Source organism: Ursus americanus, chromosome 7 (assembly GCF_024610735.1).
Source record: "Ursus americanus isolate L20-20 chromosome 7, mUrsAme1.1.p, whole genome shotgun sequence".
NCBI classification, from domain to species: domain Eukaryota; kingdom Metazoa; phylum Chordata; class Mammalia; order Carnivora; family Ursidae; genus Ursus; species Ursus americanus.
This window is the reverse complement of record NC_142133.1, coordinates 57522418-57541258: the sequence shown is the minus strand read 5'-3', so window position 1 is coordinate 57541258 and position 18841 is coordinate 57522418. Positions and strand designations below refer to the sequence as shown.

The 18841-nt window shown below is 47.3% G+C and overlaps 1 protein-coding gene across 2 annotated transcripts in view; it reads left to right on the top strand.

Annotated features, from left to right (window-relative positions):
* The window catches only part of VIT (vitrin), a 98277-nt gene that overhangs the window by 66936 nt on the left and 12500 nt on the right, over positions 1–18841 (top strand). For both annotated transcript variants that reach the window (XM_087863734.1, XM_045809083.2), the window contains 3 exons: positions 4179–4223; positions 5719–5781; positions 9453–9600. In XM_087863734.1, coding sequence (XP_087719860.1) covers positions 4179–4223; positions 5719–5781; positions 9453–9600 — 256 coding nt within the window. The remainder of the gene's footprint in view (positions 1–4178; positions 4224–5718; positions 5782–9452; positions 9601–18841) is intronic.

Here is an 18841-nt window from a genome sequence, read left to right as displayed (position 1 = left end):
TTCTCACCAAATTGTTTTAAAAAACAACTATTTCCCATAAAAAGTATGTCAAAACAGAATAGCTCTATCATTAAATGGGGAATAGTTAATATTCTGTTTCAGATGAGAGAATGCATCATTTCAATTTTTAATCTGATAAAAACAATAGATATGACCCCACAAACAACAGCCCTTTGGGGTCTTTGATCATTTTTAAGAGCATGAATTTGAGAGCCTTCCAAGTATACGAAAGGAGTCTTCATGTCCACCTTTAGGTCCCATCTTCTCTAGGATAAATTTCTCCAGTTCCTCCCACAGGTCCTTCTGTGACCGGTGCTACCCCCATTAGCTACACTACAGGCCGTGAGTGGCTCAGAACAGGGCACCCAGAGCAGAACTCGATGCCGCGAGGGTTGTGTGCCAGGGAACTGCCTCTCAGCCTAAATATTCCGCCTCCATGAAAACATCCCAAGTTGCGTTTGGGAGAAGTCCTCTCAGCCCATCGGTTCATCTCCTCCTGAACTGGCAATAACTCAAGTCACCAGGACTTTCTTCTCTTGCACTTCTAGAAAAGCGGGTCACATCAATCCTGTCTTTGTGCCACTGAGTTTTTGAATCCGACTTAGAATATCACACTTATCGCTACGAAATTCTCCTTTCATTTCATCTCTTGCAATCTTCCTGAATCTGAATTCTGTCATTTAGTGTATTAACTATCCTTCCAACTTTTCCCTTACCCACGAAATTGATGAACATACCACCTGCCTCTGTTCTTGTCACTGATAAAAATACACCACATGGGACCAGATCTCATGAGCCCCACTAAATACCTCATCTGTGTTTAGGGCAACCCATTAACAGACACAGCAGCAATCTATAGACCTCGTGAGGTTGTCATTGACCTCAATACTTCATCCCCTGCTCCATGGGACACCAGACTTAAAACCCATGAGTGATTCCTGCTGCCCCTCCCGCTATGCCTTCTGCGCACTGATGGAACATCACACATCCCCAGTTTAAGCCACCCCCCCCCCCACACACACACACTGCAGAGGAACTGTCCGTCAATTTAAAAAATACATATTTACCGAGCATGCTGTATGTCAGACACTGCGCTTTGGGTTAGAAATGCAAAGATGAATCGGATATTTTCAGATTCTAGAATTGTGCGTTGGGAACTTGCCTGTAAGGTAGACAGCCCCACCCTCTGGTCCTCCACAGTCATCAGCAAGACCACTGCCCCCTCTATTCCTCACCGCCAGACCCTACCCCTCCTTCCGGGCCCTCTGAGTGGGAACGGGCCCGCTTGCTGGCATGGCTGCTCCTGCTGTATTCCCAGGGGAGGGAGGGGTGCGCCTGATGATTTCAGTGAGAACTCGGTGACCTTTCCTCAGAGCCACGCCGCTTCACGATACAGTGTTTCAAATAAGCTTCACCGGCCTGGAAACCCAACCACGGAGTTAATGTCGTTTGCATGAGAAAAGGCTGCCAGGCCCCAAACCAATAGCGCACACCGAGCTTGGAGGGTAACCTGTGCGTAAACCCAGGGCCACGGATGCTTCGCGGGGACAACGGCTGGAGCCCAGAACCTCGGAGTGTCCTCAGCCTCCTCCGCGAGCCCTGGGCCCCACGCCCTGTGCCCCGTGCTGCCGCGCGGGGGCGCCCCGCAGCCCGCTGCTCTCGGAGCGCCCGGCATCTCCTGTCCACCGGGCCAGGCCGCGCGGAGGGAGGTGCGAGGTGCCCGGGGCCCGAGGCCTGTGCCTCTGAGACGGCCGCCTCCTGTCACCCACACCGCAGAGGAATCGCTGGCGGAGAAGCCAGGGGGCCGGAGGGTCCCCTGCGCTTCCGCCCCCCGAGGGCCCTGTGTCTTTGCTCCCGCTTGCGTCCTGTGCTCGTGGCTCCCAGATGGGCAGGGAACAGAAGTGCGACCAGAGCGAGGATCATCACCAGGGTCTCGGGGCAGGGATTTCGGGCCGTCCCCGCTGGTGTGAGTTCCGGGGAGCGTGGCCGGTGGGGTCTCTTCTGGGCCTCGCCCGGTACCCCGAGATGCCCAAGGGGCCATGATAAACAGACCGTGGCTAAGCGCCGGCTCGGGAGCCCGGCCTTCCAGCTCAGCTCCCCCCTCCCTCTGCAGCAGTCTCCTCCCCTCTAAAACAGGGTCGTGGAGGTCCCCTAACTCCTGGGGTTGTTGTGACTTAACGTGGCGACGCGCTTGGTCAGCGCCTGACACCGAGCGCGCTCTCGGTGAGTGTTAATGGTTCTAGATTCTACCACGGGAATCCTGCAGAACCAGTGTCTCTCTTAGACACGGAAGGTGTGGAGGAGGTGACTGAGCAAGTACGGCCACAGAAATAAGACCTCGTGTTCGAAGACGGCCGTGCCCTTTTCGGGGTGATTTTGTACACATTTCCCTCCGTGGCAGGCCGGTCAGGACACGTGTGTATGACCTCAGCTTTTTACAGGAGAAAACTTAAGGTCGGAGAAGGTCGGCGAGTCCCCCAAGGCCCCGGCTAGGGTTTGGTGGACACAGGATGGGCCTTCTCCTGCCTTTCATCCTCCTGTCACCTGGTCCCTCCTGGCCGCCAGGATGTAAATGTTCCCACAGACTGAAGTGCCATTACTACCAAGTCCAAAAACACCAAGTCTCAGCTGTCCAAATATTTGTCAGCCCTCGGCATTTGGAGAAAAGCGGTTTGGTTCCTACTTGTCCCAAATAAATATAAATGGCGCCAACAGAAGGATCTGCGCCCAGGACAGGAGTAAGGACTAGGGGATCCTTGCTTCAGGGAACTGTCTCCCACCGGTGTCTGCCCAGCATTCTAATTCTCTGTAGGATTCGGGAGGACTGAGAGCCTCGCCTGGGGGAAAAACCCAGATGCCACCAGCACTGCTTTTTGGTTTTGGGGTTTTTTTTTTTTTTTTAGGGAAAGGGCGTGTTTTTACCAGCAGGTGGCGATAGAGAAACAAGGCTACAGAAGCAGAAGGTTTAAACCTATAAATCAGAAATTTGAACTGGGAAATCATCTTACCCAACCTGCGAATGTTATTCACAAAGAAATTAAGGTTTACAGAAGGTCTGTGACTTGTTGAAGGTCATACACTTGGTTAATGGCTGAGCCAAATTAAAGTCCGCTCTCACCATTAAATCAGAATGTGCACACACACAGACTGCCTTTCAAAATAGCCTGACATCTTCATCATTCGACGGGAAATACCACTTCTTTTGAGTGTGTTCATCATCGCAGCATGCAGCACAGCTGATGGGCTCACGAGGCCCTCAGCTTTCAGCTTTCCGAGCTGGGGAGGTGGGCAGAGAAGGAAAGGACAGAGGAAGAGAAGCAGCTATTTTTGGTGTCCTTCTGACGCTTCCTAACACATTTGTGCTGTCTCTGAGCCCCTCCTGGCCATGATTCCCCCACAGCCATCAGGGACTACAGGGTAGGAAACCCCCCCTTCCTGACCACCCCTTCCATTTTATCAGCACCAGTTTATAGTGGGGGCGTTAAAGATTTTACTGCAGATAGAAAGGCCAGGCGCCGATGTCCTGTCTCCCCTGGAGGCGCACAGTGAGAAGCGGAGACTGAGGAAATGAGGGGACTGCCTGACCTCTGAAGGGGCCATATTTGTTCTGTGTAGTTCTAAGGAAGAGAACATAAACAGATGGGTAAGTCAGATGTACCTAAAATTACTTTGGGCACATAGTGGGTGCTTCATAAGCGTGGATGGAGGGATGGATTAAGATTTCAGATTGATACAATGAAACATCTTCTAACAGTCTCAATGGTCGAAGAAGGAATGTACTGTCTTGGTTGGTATGTAATGAATTCCCTGTCTCTGGAGGTATTCAAGCACCAGCTATCCAATCACTTGGTAGGGATGTTCTAGAAGCATGCTGGGGCGGGGGGATTGGTTTGGATTGGATGAGCTTTTGGGTCCCCTCGAATCCCTATTTTCCGTGATTCTTGGCGCACAGTGAAAGAAAGGAAAAAGCAAAGATGTTTCTGTCTTTGGTTTTCAGAGCTTTCCTAGAGAAAACTCCTAAAGGTTTCAGGAGGCCTCATCCTAAACCCTGGTCCCACGTTCCCTTACTGAACTTGCTGCCATGACTGAAAAATGTTATCATCCTGGAAGTTCATTTGAGAGCCTCTGCTGGTTTCACCTAAATAACAAGTTTGCTTCTTTTTAATTTTGAAAATCAGGGGAAATGGACCTGTGGCAACCTGGATCGGTCCTTCTAGATGCAGGTAATTATCAGCCCGACCTCCTGGCGGTGCCTAGAGGGAGACACACAGGACAGAATTAGGAGAGTCTGACTCCCAGCGGTGGTGCGGAGACCACGCTGCCCGCAGGGTAACAAAAGGCAAATGAGAACCGTGAAGACTAGAACTACAACGGGAGTGAGTGAGTTCCTTGCCCCCACATGAGGCTTCGGTGCTCACCTCGGTGCTCACTCCATCTCGAAGCTCACCCTGACCTCCTGCTGTTTCCTCTTCCTCCTTTCAAAGGGGAATTCAGCTTTCCCTTCACGTGAACGAGTGCCGGTCACGGTTTACCGAATTAAGTGTTTGAAACTCCAGCAGCAAACCCAGCTCTCGGACTGAGGGCAGATTTTACTGGTAGGGAGAGACGAGGTGGAGGAGAGGATGCTGGCCTCTCGTTTCTTCCCCCCTCCCTCCAACATGGAGCCTTGGACAGTTTCCCTGAGAGGCTCCTGGCTGAGAAATGCCGTTAGACACCCAAAGCGAATTTTTAAAATGATGCGAGGAAGTGGGATGAGCAGACTGACCTTTCATGGAAAGATGAAATCATGTGCTTGACAAATTGGAAAAACTAACAAGCCTAGAGAAAGCTCACCACAGCCAAGAGCGAGCAGAGCCCCCAGCACCTTCCTCCCCTGCCAGAGCCTCTGGGAGGGCGCTCCCGGGCATCCCGAAAACAGGGAGACCAACCGACCAACTTCCGGTGCTGCCTGACAGACTCATTGGCCTTCCCGAGCCTGAAAAGATTCTTATTGATTGTCTTTAATCCCTTAAATGATACATGTGTCAACTTGGCTTCCATGTAAATGACTCCAGAGAAAACTCCCAAGACTGAAATTCCACACACACACACACTCTCTCTCTCTCTCTCAAAGCACAAAACCCTTTTGCAGCTTTACCTCTAATCTCAGGCTGTGGAGGGGAGGGGTTGCTTTCTGGACCCTCCTATTTGCATTCCTGGGATCTTAGATCCTCTCCTCAGTCTCTATCTGCCCCCCATTAGATTGTCCACGTGTCTCACCCATCTTTGTTCATTGACTCAATCACCAAATGTTGATCAAGGACCTACATGTGATCGGCTCGGTGAAGGTTGACATGACGAGCAAGACACATGCCTTGACCTTGAGATTTTCAGAATTTTACAGAGGGATAATTTATACTGGCCAAGTGCTTCCTGCTTGCAGATAAGGAAACTAAGGCTCAGATAGACTCAGTTAACAGGCAGTAGGGAACAGACCCAAGTCTTTTGACTTCAAACCCCCTGCGCACCCAGGAGAGTCCCATGTCTTTAGTAGGTGATCAGTAATTCATTCTTATCTCTGAAGGCAGCGGTGGTGTGGAGAAGAGCACAGTGAGCCTTAAGCCAAGCCTCCCCCCCAACCCAAGCTGGGTGTGAATATCCATTATGTCCCCATCCCTGGGGTAAGGCCAGATGCTTCCTGTTCTTGTAAGTCACCAAAAGTTTTACTGCTCTTTCCAGGATTTGTTCCAAAAGAAGAATTAAGTACACAGTCTTTGGAGCCAGTATCCCAGGGCGATCCAAGTAAGTGAACTGACAACTAGAAACCCATAGTGGCGGTGACATCCGATCTGCTTCCCCTCTTTCCCCACTTACTCCTACCCAAACCCACTCCTCTCCCACCCTGGATCTGTTTATCTCCTCTCTTCTGTCACTTTGTTCTAAGGGGAAAGGGAAGCTCATGGAGAATTTAGACTGTCTGTGTGCACTAGGGGGAAAGGATCAGATTTTTTAAACATTACCATGGCAACAGGGTGGGATCTAAAGGGGAGACAAAGGGGTGGGTGGTTAAGGAGGAGACCGGCTTGCCAGCAGGGTCAGTGGCCCCGTAGACAGGATGGCAGACAGAGCTCTGAGCTGGAGGTGGAAATGGGGAGAAATAGGCAGATTCAGAAGACAGAGAAGGAAGAATCTAGGGGGTGGAGGTGGACGTGTGAGAGAGGAAACCGACGAAGATGATTTGAGCAACTGCGATAATGGGCACTGCCATGACGACCACTGTGGTGGGGAGGTGGGGGCCGGGAGATCGTTTCTGTCTGCCATCTTCCATTAAGACATTTCTACCCAGATCTGACTTGAGAAGGAGCAGCCCACCTAGGGATGCAGACTTGGAAGATGATGAGCTAGGATTCAAAACCAAAGTTATGAAAACAGGAAAGGTGACCTAAGGAAACCAGAGGGCTTACTCCTGAAGCACTCCAGCACTAACTAGGTGGAGGAGAAGCCACCTGAAGATACCGGGAAGGAAGGGTCAGGGGAAAAGAGGAAAATCAAGAGACAGTTGAGTGTTGTTGCAGGCCAAGGAGACCACCGGCAGATACCCTCAGACAGTCCTTGCAAGTCCGCCACCCGTGGGCTGGGAGTCCCCACCCAGCTGTGTATGAGAATCACCTGAAGAAATTTTTAAAAACTCAGGATGCCCAATTCCTGCTCATCCCTACTGAATCACCCTTACCCTCCTTGCTACTCAGGGTACGGGCTGACTACATCAGCATCCCCTGGGGGCTTGTTAGAAATGCAAAATCTCATGCTCTACCTCAGACCTACTGAATCAACTGATTTCTTTGCACCTCAAACCTTGAGAAGCACAGCCCAGAGTGATTCCTGGGCATCTTTCTTTGTTGAAGCTGCATAAGCGACTCTGATATATATCCAGGGTTAAGAAACACTGTCTTAATGCATTGGACAACACAAAGCATGAATCTATAAAATCATATCATGTCGGAGAAAACCAAAGCAATTAAGAAAATTGGTAGATTGATTCCGGTAGACACACTATCTTACCTCTTCTTCCTTGTCCTCCAACCTCTGTCCTCTGTGACAGTAATAAATCGCTCACGCTGAACATTTAGTGACTCAATTCCATCCTGTAGTATTGATGTCCTCTTCCTATCGGCATGTTTTCCTCTCAATACGAGGAGGCCACTAGGTCTCTGTGAGCACATGCGCAGAGCTGAAACCGTGATCATTAAAGCATCCTGGGAAATGGAGAGCCCAGGTGATTCCAATGTCAGCCATCAGGGTAGTGAGTAAAGAGAGCCCAGCAAATAGAGAGCATCTATCCCAACTTCTTAAAACCTAGCTATGAAATGAACGCTTGAATCCTGAGCACGGTTCAAGATGTAAGAAATAAGAAAAAATTGTCTATGAAGAAGCAAAACAGAGACTCAAAATCCATGGATTTATTTATTTAAAAAGAAAATCACCTTTGGGCCTTATTCTAATTAACATTTTTTTTAAGTTTTCATTTTAAAAGGCATATTGAATTAATCTGCTGACAGCTGGAAGAAAAACCCCTGTCCAGGAGTGTTTCCCAAACTTTCATGTGCACACAGATTACCTGGAGATCTTGTTAGAATGGGAATCTGATTCTGTAGGTCTGGGTGGAGCCTGGGTGTGTCCTCGTTTCTAGCAAACCACAGGTGCAGTGAGAGGGGAGCCCTGAAGAACACCACTGCCACCTGCTGGCAACAATTCTCATTGCCAGCTCGGACAGGCAAGAAAGGGTTTGCCCTGTGTGGGGTACAACATCACAAGCCTTAGAACAGTTCTGCTTCTCTTCTGCTTTTTCCCAGCCTTCTGCGGTATCTTTAAGCCTCACTTCTTGCTTTTATTTGATTCTTCCAATCTTCATCTCAAGGATCATGCTTTGGCACAGACAGTTTTGGGGCCACAAAGGACAGGGGAAGCCAAGGGAACAGGAAGAGTTGGCAGGCACTGAATGTCCAGGCAGACAGGAAATAAAAGTTTGCAAGATCCACTAAAGAGCCAAGGCACTAATTCCAGATGGAGCAGAGACAGCCAGGCCCAGAGAGGTCCCTGTCATTGCCTACTTCTCTGGCTTTCATTGCCATGCGTCAGTGCAAGATGAAGAAGCACATTCTCAGATATAACTTTTTTCCTTAATCTGTCAATTCTGTAATATCACTGTTTAATAAATATCTCTCATCGATTCTGCTTAACACTAGGTCAACTCATGTCCATTTCTTGCTCTCATTTAATATATACATATATCCCTCTCTGCCTCCCGATCTCCTCCTGGGGAATGGGAAGACCCCGGTTGCATGGAAGAAATGCAAGATACATTGGAGAGAAGAAAAGCCTGAGTGTGGCCTCATGGGCGATCGTGCAGCAGCCCAGAGAGATCCAGGCTTGTCCAGGCAGCTGCACGCCCAAATGCCAAGGACAGCACTGGCCCGCGTGTCCTCGTGGATACTCCAGCCCAGAAATTTCTAACTTTACTGTCCCTCTCTCTTTTTTCCCCCCATGGAAATCTGTTTTGAAATATTTTCGTCTCCCAAATCACAGTTGTTCAATGATTCATTCCCCACTTTTTTTTTTTTTACTAATCAAAGGGATATATACCTCCCAATAAGAATTTCTGATCAGTATTGAATAATCAGTTTTATCATACTAAGATGATATAATTTCAGTCGAGAGCAAAGAGGACACTTTCAGCTTATGTGGCTTTCCACCAACTTCTACAGCGTTGGAAGGTTGAGAAGAGCTTTTAGCCCCCCACCTCCCTCATACCCTTCGTGTATGCACAGAGGTCCAGAGATTCTAAGCAGAGTAACTGTCCTTGTCTTTATCACAACTAAAAGAAAGGAAAAAGTTCAGAGACTGCCCAAGTACTGAGATGTGTAGATAAATGTGGGTAATTCTGTGGCTGCTTCACCTGGGGAAGTGAAGAAGACTGGTATCCATTTCTCATTCTACCATTCCTGCCCTCTCCTCAGCAGGGGCCTTGCAGATTTTTTTCATACCTTTATAAAAACCCAACACATAATTCTACAAAATTAAGATGAGGGTAGGAGACCACAGGCTCCTGACAGTCTCAGTGATTCTACATCTGGGGGCCTGCACTGATGTGGTCTGAGCGGAGGAAACCATCCTTGGGGCTTTCCCACACTTGACCGGGAGGCCATTGCTTCTGCAGGCTCTAAATGTGGCAGGTACAGAGAATCCTAAAGCAGTTATAGAAATAAGTACTAGCCTAGGTGTCCAGGACCTGGGTGCCCAGTGAAAATCTGTTACAAATTTAAATAAGTGAATATACCCTGCATCTTGCCACTACTTTTTCCTTTCTTTGCATTGGATTCACAGGGGGCTGTGGTGGAGAAAGAGAGGAGAGACTGCCCGGGTTAATGCAATGAGAGATCATCAGAATAACAGAGACCTCTTTCATTCCTCAGATTGCAAAGTTGACTTGTCGTTTTTAATTGACGGGAGCTCGAGCATTGGCAAACGCCGATTCCGAATCCAAAAGCAGTTCCTGGCTGATGTTGCCCAAACTCTTGACATTGGCCCTGGCGGTCCACTGATGGGCGTTGTTCAGTATGGGTAAGTGCCGTTCTTAATCCAGAAACCAAGTGATGTTGCATGCTGAATTTTGTGCCACAAATAATACCAACGCATCCTACAGCACAAATTCATCCTCTGCCCTAATACAAATGTAAATGAAAGAAGTGGAAGCAATTCAGTGCCATTTAAGAAATCTGACTCTTCCAGAAGGGAAGGACGGTTTAATGAACACTTGGAAGTAAATGGCATTTGCACTCATGATTGGTAGAGAGCATATTTATTTGAGAGTGAGGGGAGCTGGATTCAAGTTTTAGCTCAGCCAGTAACAAGCTATGTGGCCTTGGGCCAGGGCTTCGCCTCTCTGTCCTCAATTTCCTTTTCTGTAGACCAAGGTGGACTGCACCCTGTGCTCTGTCCACCTATAGGTAAGAGGCCTAGAAAAGACGGTGCTGTAGGTTGATCTTCCTCTTCTCTCCATATGGCCTTAGGCCTCTGTGCTGGTCCTGGAAAAGGTCACCAGGTAATGGGGAAGACTGGGAAGGGAGGGGAGCGGCCTCTATCAGTCAGCTGAGCACCAGGTGACTGTCCCCCATCCATTCTATTATTCTAGTTGGGGTAGAAACTGAGCGTTCATACTGACATCCAAGCTCAACCTTTTCTCTTATTTGGGGTAGTAAGTCAATCTTATTTCATAATACTAGGTTTCTCCCTAAAGCAGATATACAGATGTTGACAGATAATAAGCAAACAGTCGAAAGAGCAAACAAGCACAGATCTCAAACAATAGATGGCACTTTGGCCAGGAACCATAAAGGGCAGGATAATGGTCTCACTTTCCACAAAGACCCTTGGACACAATACAGACCCCTCCTTCCCCACAGCTTAACCTTAGCAATGGAAACTAACATAGACCTTGATGCCTCTAGCTGAGAAGCTGCAGCCCCAGCTTATTGCCTCCCGCCCTCCCAAAAAGTAAAAACATTTATACCTGACAACAATCAGAGGGTGTCCAGATCCTTCGAAATTTCCCAAGGATCTCCAGGAGCAGTCTTTTAACCAAGGTTGTTCTATCAAAGGCCCTGCCTAGAATATTTATTTTTGAACTGTCAAAAGAAATAATCAAAACCCCTTTATTTTCGTAAGAATGTATAACATGTGTATTTTTAGCATTAAATCCCAATAACACGCATAGTACTATCTCCTGTTCCCATGAAGAGAAATTAGTAGATGAGTTACCTGCTTCTTGTATATAGTCAGGGTCAAATAGATGAAAATAACCAATTACTACAAATATCAACTCTCGATGTCAAAGGATCTATCTTGAGGACTTCAACTTGAAGTAGAAAAAGATTTTTTTTGGTCATTGTTTTCTTGTTTTCAAAATGTCAACCTGCTTTCATTCCTGCATTACTTTTTAAAGATAGCGAACAGAGAGCAGGCTTCTCTGGGGAGGAAATGCAAGCATTTTAGTACCAGATGTCCCTGGTCAATTTTATTGGGGGGTTCAAAGCTCGGTGTGTCATCTTGCATTAAAAATAGCTGCTTTAAAAGCTATGTATACCAAGGTTTATAGTAGAATATGAAAATAAAGTAATAAATATGTCAAGGAAAAGAAAAATGGCAGGAGAATTGTGTGTGCCAGTGAGAAAGCAGACGAACGAGCCAATGTAGCAAGGAAGGAAAATCAATTCACTAAAGGCTCCTTCCCCTCCCCCCCCAGAAGACCATTTCCCCCCACATTCTCCTAATGTGATCACCGTTTGCAGGAGAGAGTTACTTCCATGCTTACCAATTTCACTTTCTAAAAATGCTTGCTATTCATCTTTTTGCGTCCTGGGTCCTTCTTAATCTGGAGCACTTCAGAGGAATGGGGTCTGTTTTCCTTCACTTTATGCTCATAGAAGCTAATCAACCCTCGGCACCCTCCTTAAGCCACAGGGTGCGGCGCAAAGCACAATGAACCGGTGACAGTCTATCTGGCCTGAGCTCTGCTGTGTGACCTGAAGCGGGTCCTTTAACCTCTCTGTGGGAGCGCTGCCCTCTGTCAAGTACTGGGGGCGGACGGGATGATTTATGAGGGCTCTGCCAGCCCTGACGTTCTGTGATTCAGTGACTGGCTCTGAACTCGGAAGACACCCGATAAATGAACGCTGGACTCACAGACTAGATGAGCCGCCTCTCCCTTCCTTCCAGCCTCCATTCCCGTTAGGTGGGGTGATTGGTAAGGACTTGATGTTTTGCGTGGAGGTGACGCATCCTTCAGTGGAATGTGGGGAATACAGTAAATTGGAGGGCGGTATAAGAAGGGTGTGATGAGACGCAAGGGGAAATCCGCGTGCCCAGCTGAAATTGCTTTTGATTTCAGCCTCCTGGCCTCCTCCCTGAGGGTCTCCCTCCAGTCCTCTCTTTACCAAATGGTCTTAGTGCATAGAGAGGGGCGGGAAAGGGGAGCAGGCAGGAGTCGATGCAGATGTGGGGCCTATGTTTCTGGAAAAGGAAAAGCAGGAAGAGTCAATGCTTGGCCGATTGGGAGTCTGATTCTTCTCCTGGTGTTTGGGTTCTCACTGGATTCCAATGCCCACCTTGCCATCACTGGGATCAGCCCTGCTCTCTCAGAATCACAGAGCCTTGGGGCCATAGAAAGCTCCTGCTTCCACCTCCTCATGTTATAGAGAGGAAATGAGGCTCTAAAAGAAATGACCAGCCCATCAAGAATGAGCCCTCCAAGACGAGGCCAGTGCTGCCCTCAGAGAGGTTGAGTGACTTTCCCAAGAGCACACAGTGAAGTGCATGAATGCTGGAAAGAGGGCAAACATTAAATCTTGGGTTAATTCCTAAAATGTCAAACAGAATTGACTTCGAAGTGAAGATTTTGCTCATCTGCCCCAAAAGCTTCTGATAATTGAGGCTTTCCATCACGCTGAAGACCGAGACGCTGTCCTTAGACAAAAAACCAACGAAGGACCAAGCCCTCGTCTGGCGCGTGAGTTCTAATAGAAAAGTACACAGCCAACAGGCTCGTGATCGCACTTAATACCGGTGGGGACACGGAAAGGCTAAGTGAGAGGACAGCCAGTGCAGGCAGCTGTGAGGTGAACTCCAGCCCGCAGAATGAATGAAGCCAAGCTGCTTGCGTTCTCACTGCAGCCTGGATCCGCAGGTGCTAAGTGCCCCCTGACCTTCAAGATGATTTTGTTTTAGTCTCCAGTTTCAGTATAAGTGGAATTGAATTGCACAAGTTCTTTTGAACTCTGTAATCAACCTTAGTATATCAACAGTTGGAAAACAGCTATAGAACAAAGAAAATGCTGTGTTTTCTTCATTTCAAAATGACATAGACTTTTCTTTTCTCATGGGTCTGTCACAGCTGCCCAGTGTTTTGGAAGGTGGCTCTGGGGTGGGCTGCACATCCTTCCTCATCTTACCCATCGGACCCGGACTGCAGAGCTTCAGTCCTGCAGGCGGCTCCCCCCCTCTTTGCTGCCACCCCCTCCCAGAAGGAAGGATGCCCAGAGGCTCCCGTGGATCAGCGGAGCCACCGTGTGGGACAGAGTGGAGGAACAAGTCTCAGGACAGGCGTGGTAGGCAGAGAGTGGCCTCCAAACTTGTCCGCCTCCGAATCCCTAGAACCTGTGATTACATTGCCTTACATGGCAAAAGGGACTCTGTAGATGTGATGAAAGTTAAGGACCCTGAGATGGAGAGATTACCCTGGATTACCCAGTGTCCCAATCTAATCACATGAGACCTTAAAAGCAGAGAACCTTTCCCTGCTGTTATCAGTCAGAGGAACATCTGACTATGGAAGAATGTTCAGAGATAGACAACTGCTGGCTTTGAAGATGGAGGAAGGGAGCCATAAGCAAGGAATGCAAGCAGCCTCTAGAAGATGGAAAAGACAAGAAATGGACCCCCTCACCTCCCCACCCCACCCCAGAGCCTCCAGAAGGGAACATTGCCCTTCCAGGGAGACCCTGTCAGACTTCTGACCTCCAGAATTATGACGTAATAAGTGTTTAAGCCACTAGGTTTATGATCATTTGTTACAGCAGAAATAGGAAACTAATACATTCTGGCACATTCTCTTGAGTCTGCAGCAAAGAAGGCGTGGGCAGGGCTGGAGCATGAGACACAGCTCCATGGGACTCAGAGCAAGAAGGTCCTAACTTCACACTGGCATTACCTAGGGAACTTTAAAAAGGTTGATGCCCAGGTCCCATTCCAGACTTATTAAACCAGAATCTGGTTTAATACCCAGGAGCTGATATTTTAGTCTATAATTCCAATCTGTTGCCAAGAGGGTAGGAGACAGCTCAGCTTCCCAGGAGTCGAGTGGCCACAATGTCCAGAGCCCAGACCCTTCCAGTGCCCGACCCGGTCTTCTTTTCGTGCCCTCCATTGCCTTTACAGAACTAACCGGATCCCAGAGCAGCTGCCTGGCATCGGCTCTCCAGGGCCTAATAGCACTTGTAACACTTGTAAAGACTGTACCTCCACCCTCCACTCTAAGAGACAGGCAGCTGAGCCCTTGAGCCACACTCCTCAGGGACACAGTCTCAAGGCCGAGCGAGCTATGAATAACATTTACCCAAAAATCCTATGCTTTTTCTATTCCTCACCACTGAGTTCTCCCGGAGGTACAAATAAAACAAGGACTGCACTTGACTTCCACCACTTCCCCTCACCAGCTCCCCTTCCACCCTCATCGCACGTTGACTGGGCTTATCGCAGGGCTCCCCTGAGATCATTCTCCCTACATCCCCCGATCCCTAGATCATTGTGCTAGAGAAGCAGATGGCCACCTCGGTGCACATTAGAACTATTTGGGGAGCTTTTGAAAATCCCAATTCCCAGCCCAAACCTCAGCTCGATTAAATCAGAATTTCTGAGTGTGGGACCCAGGCATCATTAAGTTTTAGAGCTCCCAGGGGATTCTATTGTGCAAGCAGAGAGTGCAGGCACAGATATTCCCACAGGCCTGTGTGTCATCCGGTGAACCCTCTCCCGGCTCGGTGCCTCCTCCTCCTCCTTTTCTCAGCCTTTCTCATGCTTTCTCCAAACATCTTCTTACTTGTTCTCCTCCCTCCTCTTATCACTGGCTGCCCACTGCTGGTTTTCTCAATTCTTACAGCACCCCCAGGACATTACTTCTCAACGTGTGATCCATAGTGTGGCCTGGGAGGTGGTTAGAAGGGCAGAACCTCAGACCTCACTCTGGACCTAGAAAATTCGAATCGACATTTTAGCATGATCCCCAGGTGGTCGGGCCTGTGCCCGAGTTCAGGAAGTGCCGAACGCTGTGTCTGCTGCAGACAGCCCGTGTCTCGGTGCTTCCGAGCCCTGTGACGCAGGTGCAGAGCAGCGAGCCTAAGTGACAGTGTGTGCCAGAATGACCCTCCGACCAGCACGTTGCATGTCTACATTGCCCCCCGCAGGAAGAGGTATACAGATTCTCTACTTTTTGGCGGGTGCATTGAATTCTTGTTATTAATTACAAAAACCATTCATCTAAAAACAAAATTTGATTATAAGACCCTGTTTCCCATCTCTGGTCCTAGGAAATGCAGGACGAGTGTCCTTTCAAAAGGGGCTAGTTGTACCAAGTCCCACTGGGGTGGCCGGAGCTGTTCAGTCCCCTGAGAGGATGGGGGCAAACTCATTTTTGTTCTGAGCCAGGCGATGCACTCGAGGAATAAGTCTGCCACCCAGCCTGCCGCTCCCGGCATGAGCTTGGGCAAGCAGGGCCACCCCAGCACATCCTCCCGATTCCACAGGCATGGTTCATCTCAGTGACTACGCCCATGAATCATCACATTTTAGCATTAAGAAACTGAGAAGATTCAATATGGTCGGGTGATTTTATTGTAACCTCAAGGCGGTGCCCTGTGGGAGGAGAGAGTTTTGAGAAGTTGGTGCTGTAGGAGATCTGATCAGTTAACACGCCTCTGCAGGCATAAGAGCTCGTGTGAGAGGCTCATGCAGTGTGACTGCAGCTACTGTGGGCTAACACAGGAGCCTGTGGGGCTTTAGCTGAAGGGGCCTCAGAAGTCTTCCAGACTCCAGAGCTTCCCAAACTTTCCTGAGGATAGGAGTCACCTGGATCCCTTGTTTAAAGCAAACAACAAACAAAAATTCCCACCTCCAGTGTAGACCTACTGAACAGAGCTGCTGCCAGGACAAGATCTGGTTCCTCGGGCTTGAACAGGTGCCTCAGGCGAGTTTACCATCAGGGAAGCCTGGACACACTGACATCCGTCCCGGTGTTCAGCCCCCAGGTGTCAAGCCTTCCTTAGGATCACCGGGGCCCCTTTCTGACAGGCATTCTTCTTACTTCTTAAACACTCACAGGGTAATCATTTCCTGTTGCATAAATTATTCCTTTCCATGCACAAATTCTCGCTCCCTATAATCTCTCATCATTAGCTTCTCTTCCAAGCAGTACAATTTGTTATTTTCTCCTTGAGCTATACGCCTTCGTTTATTTTCTTCTCTTATTTGCAAAGGAAATATTTGATACCGCTGAGAAAAAAAGAAGTTTTCCTCTAATGAGATCTTGTAATAAAACTACAAATTAAAAGTTTGCTTAGATAGAAATAGAGCTGAACTTTTTAACTGGTCTCTGTCTCTGAGAAGTAACCTGGCCAGGGTGGCAGGCCACCAGCCCCTATGTCCTGAAAAAGGTACATACGTCCATGTGTTCTGGTACAAGGAGCTGCTACAGTTTGCAGATTAAAGACGTGGCATTCATTCCTATGATTTAACTACATTTCAGTTTAACAAAGACTGATTGAGTGCTTACCATGCACTAAGCTCTATGTCATTTGCAGGGGATACTAATGTAAAATTCTTCTAAGTGGTTTGATTACATTTGTCTGTAAGTCCCCTGATGGATGATGGCTCAGTAGCTTTGCCCCTAATAATAATTTTAGCAACCGGAGAGTTTCAGAGGTCCTCTGATCCAAACTTTCAGTCCATTAAAAATAAATCAACAAATGTGATAGAGATTGTGTTCTTCAGGACTTCATCTAGTAAGGGAGGCAATATTTTTAAAAGAAATAACAGTAAATAAAATTAAAAGCATCTATTCATTGGGTATGTGAATAGCTCAGCTGTCTGCCTCTGGAGATGGATTCATCCACCTCTATGATGTAATAAAGGAAGAGAAGGATCAGTGTGAAGCTGAGAAGCAGAGTTCAACTCCAGTAAGGCTGATCCAAGAAAAGAGAGGACACTTGAGCTTTCTTCATTTATTTGTTCCACAAATTAACGATTTAATCCCCTGTATGCTAAGCATTAGGGACAGGAAACACTAGGACACAGAGCCTGTTCTCAAATAGGGAACGGTAGATCTTCATGCCTTGTGGCTTCCATATTTGCAAGCAAATTCTCATGGTACTTCTACAACCGTCTCTAAACTAGCATGGCATACGGGTGGGATCTGAGCTGCTTGACACACGGTCCTGGCCAACGTCAAGCAAGGCAGTGCTCTGCCTTCCTGTTTCAGCTGCCATACTGTTAACAAGCCTCTTTGTCGCAATCTATTTAGTGCTGCATTTTTCATATTTTTGTGCTTTTCTTCGGTGATTTCACTATTTTAAATGGCCCGCAAGTACAGTGCTGAAATATTCTCTAGTGTTCTAAGCACAAGAAGGTTACAAGGTACTTATGGAGAAACAACAACTGCTCCATAAGTTTCCTTCAGGCATGAGTTCAATGTCAATGAACCAATGATTTGGTACTTTCAGAAAAGGAGAGAGGAAAATCACTGATTTGTATGTGATTCTGCTCTGGGAAGTGCTAAATTAATAACTAGAATGCCTGATGAGGCTACGGAAAAGTAGTTGAACTTATGAATTCATGAAGTGACAACTGATGTGGAAAAACAAACCAAAACACCAGAAAACGGGCGCCCGGGTGGCACAGCGGTTAAGCGTCTGCCTTCGGCTCAGGGCGTGATCCCGGCGTTCTGGGATCGAGCCCCACATCCGGCTCCTCCGCTAGGAGCCTGCTTCTTCCTCTCCCACTCCCCCTGCTTGTGTTCCCTCTCTCGCTGGCTGTCTCTATCTCTGTCAAATAAATAAATAAATAAATAAATAATCTTAAAAAAAAAAAAAAACACACCAGAAAACATAGTGGACAGCATTGTGAGGATAAGAGCCGAAGAAATTTATAGTAACATTACCCAGGGTCAGAAAGCTGTTAAACCCTTCTCAGCTGGTATTCTATTAAACAGAAATATTGCATGTGATTAATTAGTTTTAAGAAATATACATTAAATGAGGTGTCTTCAACAGAAATGTACATAAAACAAGTTTATATATCGATCTACTGATGAAAATGTTGTGACTGGAGGCCCACAGGAACCTAAGCCAGTATTTCCCCTAGGAGCAATGGCTCGGTGTTTGCTAATTTGATGTTTGCAGCAACTTTATAGAATGAAACTACTGCAAATAAGGAGACTTGGCTGTATACGTAGTATGGGAAAGAGACAGGTAATCGATTGCTCTGCAAAGTGATCGATATTAAGACAGCCTCCTGAGCAGCATTCTGGGGAATGCCACAGATGTGGCTAAGTGACTAAGTTCTACATTTAAATATATTTTTTCTGGAAAAACTTTTGAAAGAAAATGTTATATTTTTGCTTTTTAAGTTATTTGTGTATGAGCAACACTTTCTAATTAGCTATGATTTCTTCACAATCATCAGACATACTCAGGAAATCTTGCAAGGGAGAACACCTAGCCCGCAAATCATTTTCAAATGTATTCAAGCTTTATGAGTTTAAAATTTTACAATTAATGAAGTGGATATTGTGTTATGTTTGGTAGACAAGTACATACTTACTATTGATAATATCAATCTTGCAATTTTTCATTTTGTAGCCAATAATATTTTGTTTGTTTTGGCTCAACTCATATTTTATTTTTTAGGCCCTGAGAAAGTTCATATTCCTTGGTCACCAAGGGAAGATCAAGGCTTTGGGAACTCTGAAGCTTATGTAGTTCGAGGGTCCTTTTAAGAAAAAGAGCACAAAATTACAAATACAAAATTAGGCCCCTTGGAGGAGGAATTATTAGCTCCCAGGTTAATTGGCCTCTGATCAGCATGATGGCCTTTTGAATAAAAGGTCCCCTGTAGAGGCCGTTCCGGGAAGACCAGGTAGGAAGTTACTGCCAGAGTTCAAGAAAGTAAAGATCAAAGTCCAAATGCGAGGCTGGAAAGGATGCAAGAGAGGAGAGATATTTAAGAGGTTGGTCTGACAGGACACGACATTTGATGA